General features: G+C 37.1%; 1 protein-coding gene across 1 annotated transcript in view; it reads left to right on the plus strand.

The window, feature by feature from the left end:
• PDE10A (phosphodiesterase 10A) overlaps positions 1 to 22,103 on the plus strand; it is a 583,074-nt gene that overhangs the window by 471,264 nt on the left and 89,707 nt on the right. Inside the window, exons 5-6 of the mRNA XM_067701571.1 lie at positions 16,964 to 17,084; positions 17,574 to 17,623. Of these exons, the coding sequence (XP_067557672.1) occupies positions 16,964 to 17,084; positions 17,574 to 17,623 (171 nt within the window). The remainder of the gene's footprint in view (positions 1 to 16,963; positions 17,085 to 17,573; positions 17,624 to 22,103) is intronic.

Genomic DNA, 22,103 nt, shown 5'->3' on the forward strand with positions numbered 1-22,103 from the left:
CAATGCCATGACGTTATAGACCAATTGTGGCTTGACCCTGGTAAGACGAGGTAGGCCAGGTAGCCCTCGGACACTATGTATCTGTAATAGGGTTTAGGGAGAATTAGCTTTTCCAAGAAACTATAGGACATTCTGGTTATTGATCCAGAAATGGAAGATGTTTTTTCCATGAAGTCAAGTCAGATCTATAAGTCTGAAGCCCTTTCTCCGTCCCCTCTTTCTTCCTCTCTTTCTCCTTCCATCCCTCCCTCTCTCCGTGCCTTCCTCCTTACCTGCCATTCCATAGACAAATATTTCTTGGGCATTTATATGCCAGGCACTGTTCTAGGTTTTAGGGATACAGTGCAGAACAGTATTCCAGTTATCATAGTATGGAAGGTGGTGGTGGAGACAGTTGCAAGTTTTTTTTAATTTTTATGTATCAGGCAGTGATAAATATTATGATAAGTACATAGAAGAATAAAGCAGAATGAGCTGATAGAGAGTGATGGTGGATTAGGAGTGGTCTTAACTGTAGAGACAAAGCCAGGACAGAGGATGTGGTGCTAGGGGTGTGAGTGTGCAGCCAGGGATGGCTCACCAGGGTAATTGAGGAAATATTATGGGAGATGAAGGAGGGAACCATGCTGAGAACTGCGGGAGGAGCACTCCAGGCAGATGGCACAGCAAGTGCAAGGGCCCAGAGGCAGGAAGGTTCACGTTACAGAAGGAGGTCATCTGGGCCAGAACTGAATGAGTGCAGGAAAGAGCCCTGGTCAGAGAGGTTGAGGCAGGAGGGGGGTCTAGAGGGATGTGGTAGCTGTCATATCTGTGTCATTTGTTTTCATCTAGTCAGCGAAGTTAATCTTTTATTTGACTATTATTGTTGTTGTTGTTGTTAAGTGGTTCCAGCTTCTGACAGGAAAAGAGAGAGAAAACAAGATAAGAAGAGTATTTGGGTCCTGAGTGCTAGAATATGAGAAGTTTAGCCAGGTCTAGAATTCGTGGGTACTGTCTTTGTCGCTCAAAATGCTGTAGATACGTTTCATTATATTCTAATTTTTATATAGCAGTTTTAGTCTTATGAAATATGTCCTGAGGAAAAACACTGATTCAAGGCTACTTGGTCAAAGGACACAAATATTTTATGACAATTAATATACATTGTTAAGTTGGTTTATCAAATTATTGTTCCAATTTAAGGTTTCATTTTAACCCAATTTGATTAGCAATTATATCTCTTCTTGTGTAAATGGCATGCCATTATTTTAATATTTTTTTAAAGCAAATAAACATATTGCCATATGTTAACTATGTTTCTTTTTGTGTGAATTGCATCTCTATGTCTTTTGCGTGTGATACATTCAAAAGAACTTCTCTGCTATAGTGTAAATCACACTTAGATTTGAATTTCTACTTTGCCACTCTTCATCTGGGTGACCTTTTAAAAAAATAACTTTTAAAAGGCTCAAATGTAAAATGGGGACAAAATCTACCAAACCTAAGGTGTGCAATAGGATGAAAATTTATATTCTTATATTCATTTCTAGAACACCAAAAATAAACTTTTTAAAAGCAGAGGGAATTAATGAAAAGAAATTAATGGCCCACAATTTAAAATACAGTCTTGATTAATAATGAAAAAGATATTTTCTTAAATAGATCAATAAAATAGGCTGTGTTTGGCAATCTGTTCAAGAAATAAGAAAATAACAAATATTAAGGAATGCGAAAGGAAAGATAACTATAGTACAGGCAACAGGGCGATTATTACTCATTTAATAAGGAATAGTAGATACTAATGCATTTGAAAAATTAGATGTAATGGGAAATTTTAGGGAAATTATAAATTATTAAAATTGATTGAAAAAGAGTTAAGAAACCTAAATATATTGTTAACCAACGAAAAAAAACTGAAAAGTTATTAAAAGACCCCCCTAAAATGGCACCATACCCAAAAGCTTTTACTGGATAATTCCACCAAACATAAAAAAGGAGAAAATTCCTACATAATATAAAGTATGTATTTCCAAAGTTAAGAAAATAACTTATCTCACTCAAGACCGAATTTTATTCCTAAAACAAAAATTAGAGCATTATACAAAATAGAAAAAGTATTGACCAGTTTTACTAGCGCAAACGTAAGTGCAGAAATCTTAATAAATTCGGCAGGACTTTCATTGCCAAGGGTGGTGGCAGGTAGAGGCTAGTGCGGTCATCGTGGTGAGAGATGAAGATGGCTTGTCCCCGGCTGATGAGGATGGAGGTGGGGAGAAGTGTTTGGATTTGGTAGACTGAATTCTACGTATATTTGGAAAGTAGAGTGAACAAGAACTGCCGATTAATCAGACGTCTGGTATAAAAAGAGACAGAAAAGAGCAATGATCGCATCGAGGTTTTGCCTGAGCAGATGGAAGGGTGAGTTGCTACTACTTAGATGGGAGTGTTTGCCAGAGGGGCAGGTCAAGGTGTGTGTGGAGGAGGGGGAAACAGAAGCCACTACTGGGTGCTTAGTCTTAGATGTGCTAAGTCTGAGCTACTAGTAGATTTCTAAATAGAGATGTTAAGTAGTTGGCTGGGTATATTTAAGTCTGGAGTGTAGGGAAATGATCTGGATTAGAGATAGAACTCTGAGAAGTCTTAGTAACATGGACGAGTTGAGAATCATCAGCATGTAGGGTGGTATGCGGAGTGGTGAGGCTAGATGAGATCACCTAGGAAGTGCCTGTGGTTTGAGAAGAGGATAAAAACCAAAGGCCAGCCCCGGCACAGAACATTTAGAAGCCTGAGATGGGAGGAGGCCCTACAGAGACTGAAGAGAGGTGTCCAGGGGGCAAGAGGAGGACCAGGGGTGTGTGCATCCTGGCAAGGAGGAGAAATTGTGTCAAGACAGAGAGAATGATCACCGGTGTGTTAAATGCTGCCTGTGTTTCAAGGATAATGAAGCCTGAGAGCTGACAACTGGATTTGGCAATGTGGAGTCATTGGTGACATAAGTAAGAGCTGTTTCACTGGAGATATTAGGTTGAGTTTGAGAGAGAGAGAGAGAGAGAGAGAGAGAGAGGAAAGAGGGAGAAGGAGAGGGAGAGGGAGGGAGAGGGAGAGGAAGAAGAGAGATTGTAGGCAGCAAATAAAGACAATTGTTTTACGGAGTCTTGCCTTAAAAGAGAGAAGAGAAATAGGGTGGTAGCTAAATAGGGAGCTGAGATATTTTTCTTGAGATACAATTGACACATAATCTTTCGTTAGTTTCAGGTATACAACATAATGATTCAACATATGTGCATAGTGTGAAATTATCCTCACAATAGGTCTAGTTAACATCCACCACCACACATAGTTATAAATGTCTTTTTCCTTGTGGTGAGAACTGTAAGATTTACTCCCTTTAGCAAGTTTCAAATATCCAATACAGTCCTATTAATTATAGTCACGATGCTGTGCATTATATCCCCAGAACTTACTTATTTTATAACTGAATGTTTGTATCTTTTGACCACTTTCCAGTCTCCACCCCTGAGATATTTTCTTTTTAAAATGTTTGGTTTGTCTTTTTAAAAATGGGCTAAATGACAACAGAACTATACTAACGAAAATAATACAGTCGAGAGAGAAAGCATGATGATCTGGGACAGGGGGCAAGTTGGCTGCTGCACAGCCCTTGAGTGCTCAAGGGGCCTCACCCACCTTCGGCAGCCTCCCCAGGACACATCAAGTCTTTTCCTTCGCAACTAATTCCCATTTACTCACTTTCAATTTCTTTTTATACCATATCAGTCTTAAAAAGAATTTTTAATTGGTTATCAGAAAACAAATATAACCAAAGAAACAAAATAGGGGAAGAAACAGAAGAGGAGAAATAAAAATTGGAATAGTCAGTACTTTTCTATGAATAAGCAGGCTGTTAACTTCCAGTTACGTGAAACTGAACCAAAGTAGGTTGCTTCACTTGTGTAAAGTTGACCTTAAAAATAAAAGACAGTTATTTTACCAGCAAGGTATCTTTTTTTCAGGAGTAGCAGAGAATTGCAATTTGGGATAAGAATGTTATAGCAAAGACTGTAAGCAAGTCCAGACAAAGAAGAGGAATGGTCTTTTACAGAGGAAAAGGGGAGGTTTGGAGGGGCTCTTGATAAGCAAGGAGTCCACTGGAGGAAACTGCGAGTTCAGAGTGTAGTGTCTTTTCATTGGCTGAGTTGTGACAGTCTCTTGTTGGCTGGGCTGTGCCTGGGCGGGGTGAAGATTTTCTTTTCTTCTACTGGGTAGTTAGGTAGTAAGCAGCCTTCTCCCAGTTGGAGATGCAAGGTAGTCTCTTCCTGTTTGGGGTCTGCATGAGAGTTCCCCCTTCTGCCCTTAACTGATTCCAATTTAAATAAGGTTTCCTTTATTTATTTTTACATGTCTTAGGGAAGGATACCAATCAATTATTCTTAAGGGCAAAGTTTTTATTGTCATTACTAAATTTCATAAAAGTACAAATCTGTTTATATAATCTTACATCCATCTTTAGTAAGTTTCAGAGACATACTATTAAAATGTGGTTCGCTGTTCAGTAAGTGAAGGTGATATACAAACAGCGAGAGTAGGTAGACACATGGCAGAATTATCTGGAGTAATGTTTCATGTTACCTGTACCCCGCCTCCAGCTGATAATCACGGGGCTCATGTGCTGTGGCCCAAGGACAGAAGTTAGAATGTGTGGAGAAGCAGACAGAAAGCATGTCTTCTAAAATCTCCCTATATATAATTTACTTTAATCAGGATTTGGCTAAGAGGTGGGGTTTGGACAGTTGAATATGATACTTGGAAACAAGGCCCTAGAGGACAGGCAGGTCACCGTCCCATTGATTATCAGCATATCTGTAGGACGGAGAAGCCAGAGCTGGCAGAGATGTAGCATTCCTATCAGGGAAAGTGAAATTCTGGCATTTTGGATTTTAAATATCAAAGAGCGCAACAAGTATTTCTCACCCTGATGGAAAATCACCCACTTTCCTGAGGAATACTGGCTGGAAGCCTGCAAGCAGGGTCTGTGTTTTCCATATCACACCGGTCAAAATAGCTTCAGGCACTCCAACTTGAGTTTTGTGGAAACCCCAAAGAAAATGTCTCATAAAGCATGGCATTGTTTGTTTTAGCTAAATTTCATTTCACAGGCTTTGCCGCTAGTTATTAACTATAGCCATAGAAACCCGTGTGGAGTATCAGTTCTAAGCACCTCGGTTTCCTGAGAGAACTAGTTGCAAAATATTTCCCTATGTAACTGAATGCATCCATCTGCTCTACGAAAATATTTCATTCTATTTACATACTGGAAAACGGTGGTCAAAGATAGTGATTTTTGTTTGCTTGTACTAAGGATGAAACCCATAATCTTAACAATAAATTAAACATACCAATCATCTGTCTATTAAAGTTTGTTCCTGATCAATGATAATAAAATGATATGAGTGATGTATAGAAGAATACAGATCCTATTAATCATGACGGTGGTGATTAAAAACAATATCAAACCATTATGATAATTCTTTTAAAAAATGGGAACTGAACACATTCTTCTTTCACAAGATTTTAAATTATTACCTGTTTTTTAAGACCCTTCTTGGCAACCACAACTTTATTTTAGAATATAGATGCTGAAAAGTGTTAACAATGGAGAAACAGTATTAAGCTGTTTGGTCTTAGTAGAGTTTGGTCTTGGCCACAGAACCAAAGGCTAATTAAAGGCCATTGTTTTGTGCACATTTCCTTATTGAATGAAAAACGAAAATAGTAATGATCCAGCCAAAGAGTAGTTGTGCATAAAATCCAGTTTCTCCTAGATCGCAGTTTATTACATTAAAGGTGGCAACAAAGTCATAAATATGTTTCATTTTTGCCGTAGATGTTATCACAAGCTGATATTTTCTTGTTTATCACTTTCTCCTCACTGGGATTTAAATTCCATGAGCGTTAGAGCCTTATCTGATACTTACAATAGTGCTTGACACGTTGGTGAATAAATATTTGTTTAAAAAGACTTATTTACTTACTGACATTCAGAAGTATACCTACTAGGTAAAGCCCTTAGATACATCTTTTGTTTCTCTAACCTTCTCTTTATTCATCTTCTCCTGATAACTTAATTTGTTTTCTATTAGCGGTCTTAAGTGATTTGAATCTATTTTACTTGAGTGATTTGAAACGATTTTATCTTGAGTGATTTGAAACTATTTTATCTCCTGGAGTCATTCTTCCTAAATTAAATTTTTATTATGAAAAGCCCTTTCATCTCATGGACCTTTTTGCCCTAAATTAAATTAGTTAATAATAGTCCTTTGAAAACTTAAGTGTTCTTTAGGAATATTAGTTTTTATTATTTCTGTCCTTGTGTTGAGCTGATGATGTGTTTTCAAAAGAATGCCTCCCTCATTTATAGACTCTCAGCCTGCTTGCTTTCGCCGCTTTTAACGTGAATTTACTGTCTTTCGTAAGTGTAAGCTGTGATCATTCTGTCCTCATGTCCTGCTCGTTGCTCTCCTGCCTTCCTCCTGTTTTCTCCATCCTTTGCAGCTTTTCGTAAGACGCTTCCTCTGAACTAGCGCCACGTGTAGGCTTCCCTCTGCACTCAGTTATGTGGCAGGACAAGCGAGGCAGCTTCCTCTTAGTGTTAGGATGGGCTCAGTTAGTTAAGATGAATATCTACTAATCCCTTGCTTGCTGTTGAGGACTTCTTTTAAAATCTTTTAAAATAAGCATTTGCAAAAGGGTCAGTAGCACCCTCTTTCCTAGCCCTGTTCTCTTTTTCTCCCACGATGCCTTTGAGGCCACAGGTTTTCTTAACTGTTCATTGCGATTGCTCATCCTTAGAGTAGTTAAAATTCTTCTGCCTATGGTGTTTGTGTGAAGTAAATGACCTATATTTATAACTTATTTTCCTCTAAAATACTCAAATCATTTTGATAACTTGATCTTTAATATATAACATTGAAAAATGTTTGCCACTTTCTTGTCAAGTTAAACATGCATTTACTTTTTGACCCAGGAATATCCCTGTCATGTATTTGCCTAGTATAATTTTGTTTCTATTTTTTTCTGAGAATTAAGTATTACTTTTTAAAAAATTTATTTTTTATTGAAGTATAGTTGCTATGCAATATTATATAAGTTACAGGTATACAGTTTAGTGATTAACAATTTTTAAAGGTGATACTTCATTTATAGTTATTATAAAATATTGGCTATATTCTTCATGTTGTACAACATATTCTTGTAGCTTATTTTATATGTAATATAATAGCTTGTACCTCTTAATCCTCTACCCCTGTATTGCCCTTCCCCACTTCCCTCTCCCCACTGGTGACCATTAATTTGTACTCTATATCTGTGAGTCTGCTTCTTTTTCATTTTATTCACTAGGTGTATCTTTTATATTCCACATATGATATCATACAGTATTTGTCTTTCTATTTCTTATTTCACTTAACATAATGCTCTCCAAGTCCATCCATGTTGCTGCAAATGGGAAAATTCACTTCTTTTTTACCGCTGAGTAGTACTCCATTGTATATATATAACACATCTTCTTTATCCATTCATCTGTTGATGGACACTTAGGTTGCTTCGATATCTTGGCAATTGTAAATAATGCTGCTATGAACACTGGGGTACATGTATCTTTTTGAATTAGTGTTTTTGGGTTTTTTTGGATATATACCCAGGAATGGAATTGCTGAGTCATAAGGTAGTTTTATTTTTAGTTTTTTGAGAAACCTCCATACTGTTTTCCACAGTGGCTGCACCAATTTATAGTCCCACCAGCAGTGCACAAGAGTTCGCTTTTCAACAACATGTGTTATTTGTGATTTTTGATGATAGCCATTCTGATAAGTGTGAGGTAATATCTCACTGTGGTTTTGATTTGCATTTTCCTGATGATTAGTGATGTTGAGCATCTTTTCATGTGCCTCTTGGCCATCTGCATTTCCTCTTTAGAAAAGTGTCTATTTACTTCTTCTGCCCAATTTTTAATCAGTTGTTTTTTTTCATGTTGAGTTGTATGAGCTGTTTATGTATGTTGGATGTTAACCCCTTATCAGTCATATCATTTGAAAATATCTTCTCCCATTCAGTAAGTTGTCTTTTTGTTTTGTCAATGATATCCTTTGCTGTGCAAAGGCTTTTAAGTTTAATTAGGTCCCATTTATTTATTTTTGCCTTTGTTTCCTTTGCTCTAAGAGATCCAAAAAATATTGCTGTGATTTATGTCAGAGTGTTCTGCCTATGTTTTCCTCTAGGTGTTTTCTGGTATCTGGTCTTACATTTAGGTCTTTAATCCACTTTGAGTTTATTTTTGTGTATAGTGTTAGAGAATGTTCTGATCTCATCCTTTTACATGTAGCTGTCCAGTTTTCCCGACACCACTTACTGAAGAGACTGTCTTTGCTCCATTGTATATTCTTGCCTCCTTTGTCATAGATTAATTACCTATATAAGTGTGGGTTCATTTCTGGGCTCTCTATTCTGTTTCATTGATCTTTGTGTCTGTTTTTGTGCCAGTATCATACTGTTTTGATTACTGTGGCTTTGTAGCTGTAGTCTGAAGTGGGGAACCATTACTCCTCCAGCCCTGTTCTTTTTCTCAAGATTGTTTTGTCTATTCGAGGTCTTTTGTGTTTCCATACAAATTTTTAAACTATTTGTTCTAGTTCTGTGAAAAATGCCATTGGTATTTTGATAGGGATTGCACTGAATCTGTAGATTGCCTTGGGACGTATGTCATTTTAACATTATTGATTCTTCCAATCCAAGAACACTGTTTATCTTTCCAAATGTCTGTGTCTTCTTAAATTTCTTTCGTCAGTGTCTTATAGTTTTCCAAGTACAGGTCTTTTGCCTTCTTAGATAGGTTTATTCCTAGGTATTTTATTCTTTTTGATGTGGTGGTAAATGAGATTGTTTCCTTAATTTCTCTTTCTGATAGTTCATTGTTAGTGTATAGAAATGCAACAGATTTCTGTATGTTAATTTTGTATCCTGCAACTTTACCAAATTCATCGATGAGCTCTAGTACTTTTCTGATGGTGTTTTTGGGGTTTTCTGTGTATAGTATCATGTCATCTGCAAACAGTGACAGTTTTACTTTTTCGTTTTCAATTTGTATTCCTTTTATTTCTTTTTCTTCTCTGACTGCTGTGGTTAGGACTTCCAAAAGCATGTTGAATAAAAGTGGCGAGAGTGGACATCCTTGTCTTGTTCCTGATCTTAGAGGAAATGCTTTCAGCTTTTCATCATTGAGTATGATGTTAGCTGTTGGTTTGTTACATGTGGCCTTTATTCTAATATAATTGAAAACCTGTGTTCACAAAATGACTTCTGCAAGAATGTTCATAACAGCTTTATTCCCAACATTCCAAAGCTGGAAACAAAAACATCCCAGATATCCAACAATAGTAGAACAGATAAACAATTTGTGGTATATTTATACCACAGATGCTACCAGAAATAGAAAGGAACAAGCTACCAGAACACACACCAACATGGATGAATATCAATAATACTATGTTGAACAAATAAAACAAGATTCAAAATAGTTCATGTGTGTGATTCCATTTCCATAAAATTCTTAAAACAGGCACCACTCTAGTGGGAAGATGGTTAATTAAGAAGGACCATGGGAGGGACTTTATAAAAAGATGAAATGTTCTATACCTTTATTATTATTGCTGAGATGTTTATTATTTATTTTAAAAATTACATTTATTTTAAAAATTATTTTCCTTTTCTTTTCTTGACAAATAATAATTGTATATGTCTAAAGTATACGGGGTGATGATTTGATATATGTTGTAACATGATTACCACAATAAAGTTAATTAATACAGTCATCACTCACATAATTACTTTTTTCTTTTTTTGTGTGTGGTGAGAATGCTGAAGATCTACTCTTAGCATATTTCAGGTATGCAATACAGTATTCAGGTCTTACATTTAAGTCTTTATTTCTAGTTGATTTTTGTGTATGGCATATGATAAGGGTCCAATTTCATTCTCTTGTATGTGAATATCCAGTTTTCCCATCAACATTTATTGAAGTGACTATCCTTTCAATGCTGTGTATTCTTGTTGCCCTTGTTAAAGAGTAGTTGACCTTATATGCATGGGTTTATTTCTGGGCTCTCTATTCTGTTCCATTTGGTAAGTGTCTGTTTTTATGACAGTACCATACTGTTTTGATTACTATAGCTTTATAATATAGTTTGAAACCAGGACGTGTGATGCTTCCACCTTTTTTCTTCTTTCTCAAGATTGCTTTTGCTATTCAGAGCCTCTTATGGTTCCATACAATCTTAGGATTGTTTATTCTATTTCTAGGAAAAATGCCACTGGAATTTTGATAAGGATTGCATTGAATCTGTAGATCACTTTGGATACCACTGACATTTTAACAATATTAATTCTTCAAATTCATGAGTATGGGGGTATCTTTTCATTTATTTGTGCTTTCTTGTATTTCATTCATCAATGTTTTATAATTTTTAGCATACAGATCTTTTACCACCTTGGTTAAATTTATTCTTAAGTATTTTATTCTTTTTCATGCTATTGTAAATGAGACTGTTATTTAATTGCTTTTTCAGATAGTCTGTGAATAGTAATGCAACTAATTCCTGTATGGTGATTTTGTGTGTCTTAATTAGTGTATATGTTACAAGAATGTATCTGTTTGTCAAAACTTAATGAATTGTACATTTCATTTTTGTATATTTTAGTATTTCTTACATTTACCTAAAAATCTAAAACATATTGACAACTAGTTAGTAGGTTTGCTATTTTCAGTGACATGGCTTAACAATTCCGAAACTACTTCTGTATGTTCTAGGCTTGAGAAAATATGTAAATATGTTATAGTCATTGCCAGTAAGATATTTCATTGTTGGGTAAGGAATTACAGATATAGAAATGGGGAATATTAGAATGTGTACACTGTGGTGTTTGGTTGAAATTGAAAGTATCAGTAAGAACTCATAGTTTTTAATCTTTTACTCTACATGTATTTATAAATAAATAAGTAAAGAATTACATATTTATATATATGTATATATATATTTACATAAGGCCCTCTCATATATATATATATATTGTATTTGTGTCGATAAGGAGCCTAGAAGCAATGACAGCAGTGGGCACATATAGCTCCAGCTCTTAGATTTTAAATGTCATTTACCACTAAAAGGATCTAGGACTTCTTTTAAGAAACAAAAATGGCTGGTTCAAGCGCTAGTAAAATATTTGATGAGAAAGTAAGAAAGTCTTGAAAGCATCATGAAAATTTGTCAAAAGGGCATAGGAGATATCTTAAAGGGCTTCCCATTGGTCAAATCTGGGACAATTTGAGCATTAAAATGCATGTATAACAGTATTAATTAATATTAATTACACATGTTGAATAAAATAAGCATCTGTGAGTCCAGGCTCATGTAAATGAATGAATGAGGGAAAACAGAAAGCTCTTCTTCCCAGTAGAATGCCAAATAGCAAATGTAGGATGGTTGATAGTATTCTAACTTCATCACCTCATTGTATTGTTGCCGAAAACACAGAACCTGAATCTAATCTTGAGAAAATATCAGACAAATCAAAATTGGCCCATATTCTTCAAAAACATCAAGTTCAAGAAAGGCTTGAACACAGAAAGGCTGTGGAATTGTTCCACATTAAAGTATACCAAAAAGACACGACAGCTAGATGCCATATATGATCCGGAGTTCAAACCTGGACCACTGAGCGGGGGATAATTATAAAGACATTATTGGGACAAGGTATGAAATTTGAATGTGAATTTTTTAAATTTTAATTTAATTAATTAATTTTTTATACAGCAGGTTCTTATTAGTCATCTATTTTATACATATTAGTGTATACACGTCAATCCAAATCTCCCAGTTCATCCCACCCCCCCCCAATTTCCCCCCTTGGTGTCCACATGTTTGTTCTCTATGAATGTGAATTTTTAATTAGCTAATATTGTTGTAGCAATGTTAATTTTTCTGATTATGATAACTGCATTGTAACTATGTCTCTCACATTCAGTGTACAAATTCAGTGTATTCTCTTAATATTCTTTTTCTTAGGAAGTATATACTGAAGGTTTGGGTAAAAGGAGCATACCAACTTGTTCTCAAATATTCAGAAAAAAATATTTATTACTGTTGTGTGTATATATGTGTGTGTATAGATAGAAAAGATGGAGCAAGAGAGAGAAAGAAGAAGGAGAAAGAGAAAAAGAAGGAGGAGAAGGAGAAGGAAGGAGGGAGGAAGGAAGGAAGGGAAATAATTTACCAAGAGTATAAGGCAAATATGACAAAATGTAAATAATTGTTGGTATGCGGGAGTTTCATGTACTAGTCTTGTAGTTTTCTGTAGGTTTGAAATTACATCAAAACAAAAAGTTATTTTTTTAAAAAAAAGGTAAATTTAAAAAAGAAACAGGAAAAATCTAAAGAATGATGATGAGAAGATATTATTCAAACATTGAGCTTCATACTGGAAACTAAGAGCTCATTTTGCATGCTTTTAAGTGTTTATCCAACTTAACACCCATGTCACTCTGTTTTCTAGTGTGTTTGTTACAGTGCTTCGAGATATGTCAGTAACCCCTCACAGAGTCATGGGCTCTTGGGGCCAGCAGGCATCACAGACTTCATCTTGTTCTCTCTCCCATTCCATTCTTGAATTGCCTCTAAACTCTTGTGGTGGTCTTCCAATCTGTGTTTAAACGCCTAATTCACTTTAGCAAGTCTGAGGACATTTACTCTTCTGGTGAGACCAGGTCTCAGCTTTCTTTCTGAACCAAGAGTTAATACTTCTCCATTCATTACCACTGTGTCTCATAAAATACTATTTCCCTCTGGCTGAAAGAGTGGCCGTTCCCCTGCTTCCCAAACTGTGTTCCAAATGCCGTTAGGCACCACAACAAACCCACAGGGATGATTTAGGACATACTAATGGGATTTAGGACATCCCATTGTTTCATGGGAAACAATACCGTCTGTCAGAGCTTGCTGGCGCTCACAGTTTCAGTAGTAACCTGACATAGTTCCCGGTTTTAATGTTAGGTCACTACAGTCCTGTCAATGAAGTCATATCTCTGCAAATCCATTGTTTTAGTGGTTGTTCTAATGAAAAGCAAGTACTGCATGAAAACCAGCGTGGAACAGAAAATGAGGTTGGCCATGTCCAGTTTGATTCTAAGGTTTATACCGCCCAACTCATTGTACCTTAGAGTTCTAACTCATCTTGATTGAGGAATGTCTCAGTGATACTCAGTATATACTTTATATGGGTTCTTTTAATAAAGGCAGTGGTGAAAGGACTTTGTGACGTTAAAAATGCTGTGCAAACACAAGTTCTTAACAACTTCATGAATATACTATCGTAATTTTCTATTAGTCAAGACATAGAATTGAAAGTTTATTCAACTAAATGGAATTGATCCCTTAGTAAACTTTCTTCATCATGTTGTTTCCGTAAGAGAAGTGCGTTTTTGGATGTTCATCTCCACTTGTTGCGTCTTCCTTCCCTCTCGTGTTAGGGCTCATGACCAGCAAGATGGCCATAAGGCTAAGAACCAAATAATAATTATTCCTGTTATTCACATTTATATATAATTTAAAGTTTTCAATATATTATGGTTTGAACGATCCACTAACTATGGATGTACGTCTTTAATATTTTAGAGGTAATATTACATTTGTATAGTTTAGTAATCATAATTAAACATTTTTCTCTTATGAGATTTATGCAATTGTCATTGCTTATCAAAGCGAACAGGGTGTACTAACCCATCTGTTAGGTTCAAGATTAGAATTTGAAGTTTAATATAAACAACAACAAAATCGAGGTCATAGATCATCACAGAAGGTTACTGTTGAAAGGTATTTTAAAGACAATATATTTCAATCTTCTTGTTACACAAAAGAAAAAAATGAAGCCCAGAGACTTGAAAGGAAATCTCATGATAAACTGTCCATAACCCCAAATGTCTTCTTGTTCTCACTTGTGTGTGACAACCCATTTCCTGTCCAAAAGAGATGGAGAACAGCTGGTCATTAATGTCAGCGCTGCATTCTGGTCATTTTAAAGGGCCTATTCTCAGAATTACATTGTCAGAGAAAAGGGTCAGTCTGTATATCATTTTTATAGGGACTCCTCTATTGAGTGACTAAACACCCACCTTAAAACTAGCTAAAGTATCCCTTCCCCACCAAAAAGAGGGTATATTCGAAGAATGGATTGATTCATGAAAAAGAAATGCCTAGGGATAGAATTTTAGGCTTGAAGGCTTTTGCATGGCCGGGTCTAGGGGTTCAAAGTCTGTCATTAAGACTCAGTCTCTATCTCTTGGCTTCAGTCTCAGATAAGCTCTTTCCCAGGACTTTGGGGTGGGGGGGTTGTAGAATGAGTGGTTCTGATGAGCGGTAAGGAAGAAAGGGTATATTAGAGTAGAATATTTTCTCTGGAGTTCTTCAAAACTTGCAATAGCTCAAATAGGATCTTTTTACAGATGATAAGAAACAACAAAAGCTTTTGCGACCCCACACAATGCTGTCACGTTTTGTAGGCATCGGAATTTCAAGTGTTCTTGATTCTTATGCACATTTTCACTATCACTCTGCTAATTTCCCCTTCGCCCAGTGCACAGTTACCCAGCTTAAAGACAGCAGACCTCTTTGGGGAATGTAGGAAGAAGCACTGTAAAGTTGGGGCTGTGAATCAAAATCCTTCCTCAAGGGGACCTGGTCTCCCCTGGCTTTATTCAAGAAGTTCTGTGAAGTGGCTCAAGTCTGGAATTCATTGAGGTACCTGACTTCCTGCTGTGGTAATTAAGTCAGATTTTTGTTCACTTAACCCAGAACTTCTCTCTCCAGACAAATGAAAAAATAGTAGGTCGCCCTATCTATTTCAGTTCCAGGAACACTGATCGAGTGCTTGATCCAATGTCGAAGAGCTCTACTGGCCAGGTCATTCTGATAGCAGCTTCCGTTTTGTCCATTTTGCTAACAGTACCTTATCTCTGGAGATTATGTGCTGCCTCTTGTCCCCTCGACGCCAAGATCCCATCTTCTCAGTGAAGCAGGGGACCCTGTTGGAGGGCGGTGGTGCCCCTAGTCATCCGAGGCCCACACCGCAGAGCTCTTCACACAGGCCAGGCGGGTGTGGCCTCGGGATGCATTTTTCATGGCCTTGATGAAGGGAGTGCCCATGGGATATAGATAGGGGATGGGTAAACGGGTCGTACAGGACAAATCCACTCTAGCATTTCAGTGTTGCCAAGGTTGGAATATATACCAGGGAAGTTCTGGTTTTCAGCTTCATTTAATGTCAGCCATTTGGGGGAATAGGTTTTAGCCAAGCAAGCGCTGGCGCACTGAAGCCAGTACTTCTGCTTTTTGCACCCGTATAAATTTGCCTTCCACCATCGTCTTTATTCTAGCGCGTTCCAGCACCTGCGAATAGCACCAGCCTATGCCATTCTCCTCTGTTTCCGAGGTTTCTATACATCAGCTAAATCTAATCCATTCCCCTCGGTGTGTACTCATCTCTCGACAAGCCATCCTTGATACTTGATTTTCTGGGTAATAGGTCAGAAGCCAAGAGAGGTGGTGGATGATGGGCAGACCTCAGCCCTTACGGGTTCTAAGTTTCATTGGAGTCTGTCCCCATATCTCATGTCACTGAACCTTCCCTTCCCTGACCATCCTATTTAAAAGGTAGCCCTCTCCCTCCAAAGGCATTTACTGTCAGCCGTCCCAGCTCTCCTTTCTGCACCATGACCACTGCCTTCCTTCACACCGTGTAGATTACTTATTCTCTTCCAACGGGAATGTAAGTTCCTTGAGGACTGGAACTTTATTTTGTTCATGCTCTAGCATCTTTTGTTTCTAGAAGTGTTCCTACGTATAGTAGGTTGTCAGGATTGGCTGCGCATGTCTGTGGAATGATTGACTGACTGATTCGGCCATTCTTTATTCATTTCACAGGTGTTTACTGAGTACAGTGCTCAACAGTAACAGGAAGCAATAGGCCTGCTCAGAGGGAGAGAGAGAGAGAGGGCGAGAGAGAGAGACAGAGAGAGAGAGAGAGAGAGAGAGAGAGAGAGAGGTGGCTTGAGACGGATTCCGAGGCAGAAAATAACCACATCTTGCAGTGCGAAGGCCACGCTGGGAGGAGGCTGTTGTTCTAAGTACAGTGGGAAAAACCCCAAGAGTGTTTTGAGCCACAGAATTTTATTTTATTTTAAAGTTCGCCATGGTTGATGTTAGGAGAAGAGGCTTTAGGAAGGCAAGCTGTGTAGCAGGGAAGCTCCCTAGAAGACTGTTTTCAGCCCTTTGAAGAAGACACAGTGCTGGCTATAGCAGTTTCGCTTCCACCTTCTTCCCAGACCTTTGTCCACCTGCTGTTGTTCTGCACCGCGGTGCAGCCTAGGGCCACGGGCTTGCAGCGGGGCTGCTGCTACTACGGCGGCGGCTCCTGAGCTCGTTCTAGTGGCAGAGTTGAGGTCAGACTAGAGTGGTCGCCACGTGGACCCAAGTGAGTGGAGAGTAATAGACTTTGTTTCACCCGGTGCGATGCACGGGGGGGCTTTTCTAGCTTATTAGGATGTTTCATTCAGTTAGCGAACTTTCGAACTGTTTTTACTGATCTAGTTGCCTGATACATCATATATCAATATAAAACTTCAGAAACAAAATTGTAATTTGTAACATTCGATGTTTTAGCATAAATAAGCATGCATGGAGTCTATAGATAATTCTGAGTAAGTTGTAGCAATTTTAATTTTCAATCTGTGTTTATAGTAGATCATAATATTTAAATCATGCTCTATAAAAGCATAATGAATAGCTATTACATAACATAAAGCCATATATATTAATAGTATGTTTTACAAACTAAGGAATTTTTATTTTATTATATTTAATTATGTCTTTTCTTTTATTCATAGTATCAAGATACAAATATGCAGGGAGTTGTATACGAACTAAACAGCTATATAGAACAACGGTTGGATACAGGAGGAGACAACCAACTACTCCTCTATGAATTGAGTAGCATCATTAAAATTGGTAAGAAACGTTTTATATTCCTCCTAGTAGAAAAATTAAACCGAAGATAAAGTTAAATTATGTTCTCTTCACTGATGATATATAAGCATATGTACATCGTTCTTTCCGGTTGATGCCTATATTATTGGTTATCCAGTATTATGAATATCCCTTTGTCTAGTTTTAAATACTTTAAAAATTAAATGTAAGTCTCAAATTTAAAAAATATTTTCTAATAGTTCTGATATGCACATTTTGACAGATGTATTATTACATAGTACATTGCTGTATGCATTTGCGGGTGCCACATCTTAAAAATTGCAATAGCTAATATTCTAATTATGTGATTCAGTAAAGCCATAAATTATTTTGTTCAGTTTACTGCATGACCGTTAATTTTGCTAACAAATCCATTCAAAAGACTCATATTTGAGGTCTCACCTTAGAGAGTTCACGCATGTTATATTCTTCCATTGAGATTAGTTTCTTCCTTTTTTATTACTTTGGCAGCCACAAAAGCTGATGGATTTGCACTGTATTTCCTCGGAGAGTGTAATAATGTAAGTATCTAAATTTAGATATAGGTGCTCTAGATAAGAGAATGTTATAAGCTTCTTTAAAAAGATAAACTATTATGTTACAAACAACTTAATAGATGTATCATAATTAAGTACCTTAAAGCTCATTTTGTATTTTGTTTCTATATGTGGTTATTACCAGTTGGGAATTTTGCCAACATGGTGACATTTAGGCATAAAATCATATATTTTTTATTGTTTTGGTTTTGGTTTGTGGTATCCTATTTTCTGAATGGCGTTTCTAGACTTACTGTTTGGTATAGAAGGTCTTTCCTCACTGTGGGCTGGGATGTCAGGGACAGTCTATGCCCTTTTTTCACACACAATCCGCAGTAGAAGAGAATGAGAGCAGAAGTTTTATGTGAATATTCTAGATAGTTTTTAAGATGACTCTCAAAGTGCAGGGATGGAGTTGCTACGTATAGATTCCTGAGCTGTGGCGGCCGTGGCTCAGACTGTTTGGTGGCATGGGGCTGCCCAGGGGTGCCTGGTCCAGCCTTTGGTGCGCCAGGCAGACCCTGTGTTTCTGGTTTGACTCACTGCAAGCACAGTCCACTGTCAAGTGCAGCTTGCATAGGCACTTTCAAAAGTATTTTGAGGCATTCCATTACTGGCATCTGAGTTTTATTATGGTATTAACACATATGTAACATTTTAGAAAAATGCTCTGAACCAATACACCTATATTCATAGCCGAAATATATAAGACTCCGTTACAAGGTTATTCTGCAAACTTTTACTGTGTATTTCTTGTGCGTTTGGTATTGTTATTTGAGATTTGGGATGTATTTTTGCAATGTGGTATTTGTTTTTGTGAGTAATCAAAACTCACAAAATATATAGTATAATATTTATATAATATTCATATTATATAAAATGTTAGTAGGAATAGAAACACAGTAGTCTGAGATTTTTAATAGTATTCATGTGCAAAGCACAGCAGTAGTTGCACTAAAAATTTATTTATTGGCTGAACGACTTAGCTCATAACTGATCCTCTCCATTTGCACGGCCCTCGTTTCCCCTTGCGTTGTGATATCTATGTTACAAGATTAAAAGCTCTTTAGGACAAGGACCTTTCCTTATTCATTTCTGTATTCACCTAGCATCTCTCCTAGTGCCTTTCGCATAAACAGTCAACAAGAGGGTTTAGTAAATTGAATTATTCACAATTACTCCCACTTGTAAATACTTTATGTTTTACATACCGGTCGTATTTTAGAATGGCTGAGCTACTAAAATAGCAAACAGATCTCTTTCCTCTTCATTCCAAAAATTTGTTTCTAAAATTTGAGATTTTTACTTAAAAATCAAAACTTCCTTTCAGAAAATTATTATATAATTTGCCGTAATTTTTATGATTTCTGGTATGTTTATTATCATGTAACTGTGATAGTCCGCATCTCATTACTCCTTCCCCGACATCTCCAGACAGACCCACAGGGGTTGGCCATGGCAGCCGTGTTTGTTTCATGTGACCCCTGACCTTCAATCACAGCTCTTTGTGACCCAAACGGGGACCAGTCAGATTCTCTACTGAAACCTGGATCGTGGACTCAGCATTCTAGCTGTTTACCTGAAAAGAAATGATATGAACCCTAGGCCGAGGCTGCCACGGTGGGTCGGCCCTCTTCTGCTCCACGTGAAGGAGGATGGGGAGAATGGGGAGACCTTGTGTGCAGAGGTCGAAAAGCGACGGGTGCCCCGAGGCCTGGGTCTGCAGTGTGGGCACCTCCAACGGTGCTTGACTCTTGGAGCCCGGATTTAGACTCCCAAACCCCATGCTGTTAATCACTTGACTATACTTTTCACTTCATTGTTTGCATACTTCTGCGTGATTATGATTTAGAAAACACTTCTGTACCTATAAAATCCAGAATGTAATTCTCTGTATATCAATTCTAATTCTTTCACTTTTACTTATCATTCCCTTTTGTAGCTTAATTGAGGGGGGATGCCAAGTCTTTTCAGGCTTTAGTTGGCTTCTTATTCTAAACCCCTCAGGTCAGTTAATATACTCTATGTGGTTCTCTCTAGGGTCATTACTCCTTTCTCTCCCGCATCTCAGGGGCCAAGTGTATCCTGTTTAACTGTATAACCCTAGGAGCAGCAGGGTACATAGCAAAACTGTAGCTTTTTCTGACCTTCCTAAGTCAAATTCCACTCTGCTATGCTTTCTTTCTTTCTTTTTTTTTTCTTGCGGTACGCGGGCTTCTCACTGCTGTGGCCTCTCCCGTTGCGGAGCACAGGCTCCGGATGTGCAGGCTCAGTGGCCATGGCTCACGGGCCCGGCCGCTCCGCGGCACGTGGGATCTTCCCGGACCAGGGCACGAACCCGTGTCCCCTGCATCGGCAGGCGGACTCTCAACCACTGCGCCACCGGGGAAGCCCCTGCTATGCCTTCTTAATGTCATATACTTCTCCTTCATAGAATTTAGCTGAACCTGTAATTACATATTTATCTGTGATTTGTTCGGTTATTTGCTTATCTGGCTTTCTCACTAGAATATAAGCCTCACGAAAGCAGAGACCTTGTCTCCCTGGGAGGATAATTTTCGGGGATAATGACTGTGTTCTGTTCACTGTATTTTTCCTTTTATGCATTCCACATAGGTAGTGAGGCCCTCGTTACTTCCTTAACCCAGTGGTTTCTCTGGATAGGAAGAAGACATACTGTCTGAAGTCTGAAGTTCACTGAGGTGTTTCTTTAGATGTATCTACCTAATTACCAGTTTCTTTGCTCTTCATTTCTTCTTATATCTCAGGTCTGACATTTGGAATCAGTTTTTTTCTGTCTCGGAGAACTTCCCTGAGTGAGAATCTGCTGATGTGAAAGAAACTCTCTCATTTTTGTGTGTCTGAATATATCTTTCTTTCACTGCTTTCTTGAAAGATATTTTTGCTGGATGGAGAATTCAGGCTGATAAATATTATCTCTCCATATATTGACTATAATTAGTTACATTTTGGTGGTTTTTAGATTTGTCTCAGTCCTTCATTTTTCTTTGTCCCCTGGACATATTTTCAAGTTTATCTTTTATTTCTTGAAATATGACTATACCTCTCTTGTATTGTTTCATATTCTTTCTGAAATTAGTTTCTTGGCTTTTGTTTCATCTGCCTTTCATCGATGGTGACTTATATGCTCATGCCTTTTATTTATTAACCATAAATCATATTCCTTTGGCCCTTTTAAATGGATATTATTGAGGCTATTGAAGTTCCTTTCCTGTTATATTTCTAGAGATTGGATATGTATTTGTTTTTGTCAATCACCTAAGGCAGTATCAATTCAGGACAATTTTAATCAAATGATCTAGTTGAGATTTTTTTTCAGACTACTGAGTGGTACAGATTCAAGCCTCAAATCCACATGATGTGCAGTTATTATTTTTCAGAGGAGATTTTTATTTTCCCTCCAGCAATAAATCCAAGATAATCTGGTTTCCTTGTAATCCCCTTGCAGCTGTAAGTATATTCACCCTTCAAACTAAGATGAGCCCATAGCCCTTTGCTGGTCCTGGCCCCATCCATGCAGCTGAAAATCCACATAAAACTTTACAGTCGGCCCTCAGTATCCACGGGTCCACATCTGCAGACTCAAATCAGCCGCAGATGTGCAGTACTACCACGGCATTTATTGAAATAAATTAACGGATCCACACAGTTCAAACCCATGTTGTTCAAGCGTCAACTCTATATCTAGGCTTTAGTTGATGCTCTCAAGAAAAAGACAGTTTGGGATTTGCTTACCTCACGGGGTTCCTTTATCTGCTTCCTTTTAGATTTCTGTGGATTCCTCCATTCTTCTCAGCCCAGCAATGCATTATAAAATATTTGTGAAATATACTTTATCCAGCTTTTAAATAATTTTAAAATTGTTTTTTTCAGGAATGTCAAATTATCTAATCTGCCATATTGCTTGCAACAGATGTTGACATACTTCTAAAATGTAAGCTAACCATATTAAATAAAATAAAACATTTTTTTTAACAATGAGCAGATACATGTATATTTTCTTATATTTCTTCCTTTGTACGTGAAAGGTAGCATATTATAGATATTTATCAATGTTTTTAAAAATTGTCTCTGGATTTGGAATCATAGTTAGAAAGTGTTTCTTAATAACTCACTTTCAAAACAAAATATGTATACTTTAGTGACAAAATTATAATAATGCAATCCAAATGGACTGAGATAAAATTTTTAGTCTATATGAATAAATACCAAGGATTAAGACAGACATGGCAGGGACTATAACATTCTTATACTTATAAAAGTATTAATTTCTTTTTTCGTAAATGAGAATCAGTAGAAAAAATTTAATTTCTGAAATTGATGCATTGAGGAATGTAATTTAAATAATATTTAAATACATCAAAAGTTATACTAGGAGAATTTAAAAGCCACATTCATATTACCAGAGAGGAAAAATTTAAAGAAAACATAGAAAGTTTAGGAG

The sequence above is a fragment of the Pseudorca crassidens genome, chromosome 13 (assembly GCF_039906515.1).
Source record: "Pseudorca crassidens isolate mPseCra1 chromosome 13, mPseCra1.hap1, whole genome shotgun sequence".
Classification (NCBI taxonomy): Eukaryota; Metazoa; Chordata; class Mammalia; order Artiodactyla; family Delphinidae; genus Pseudorca; species Pseudorca crassidens.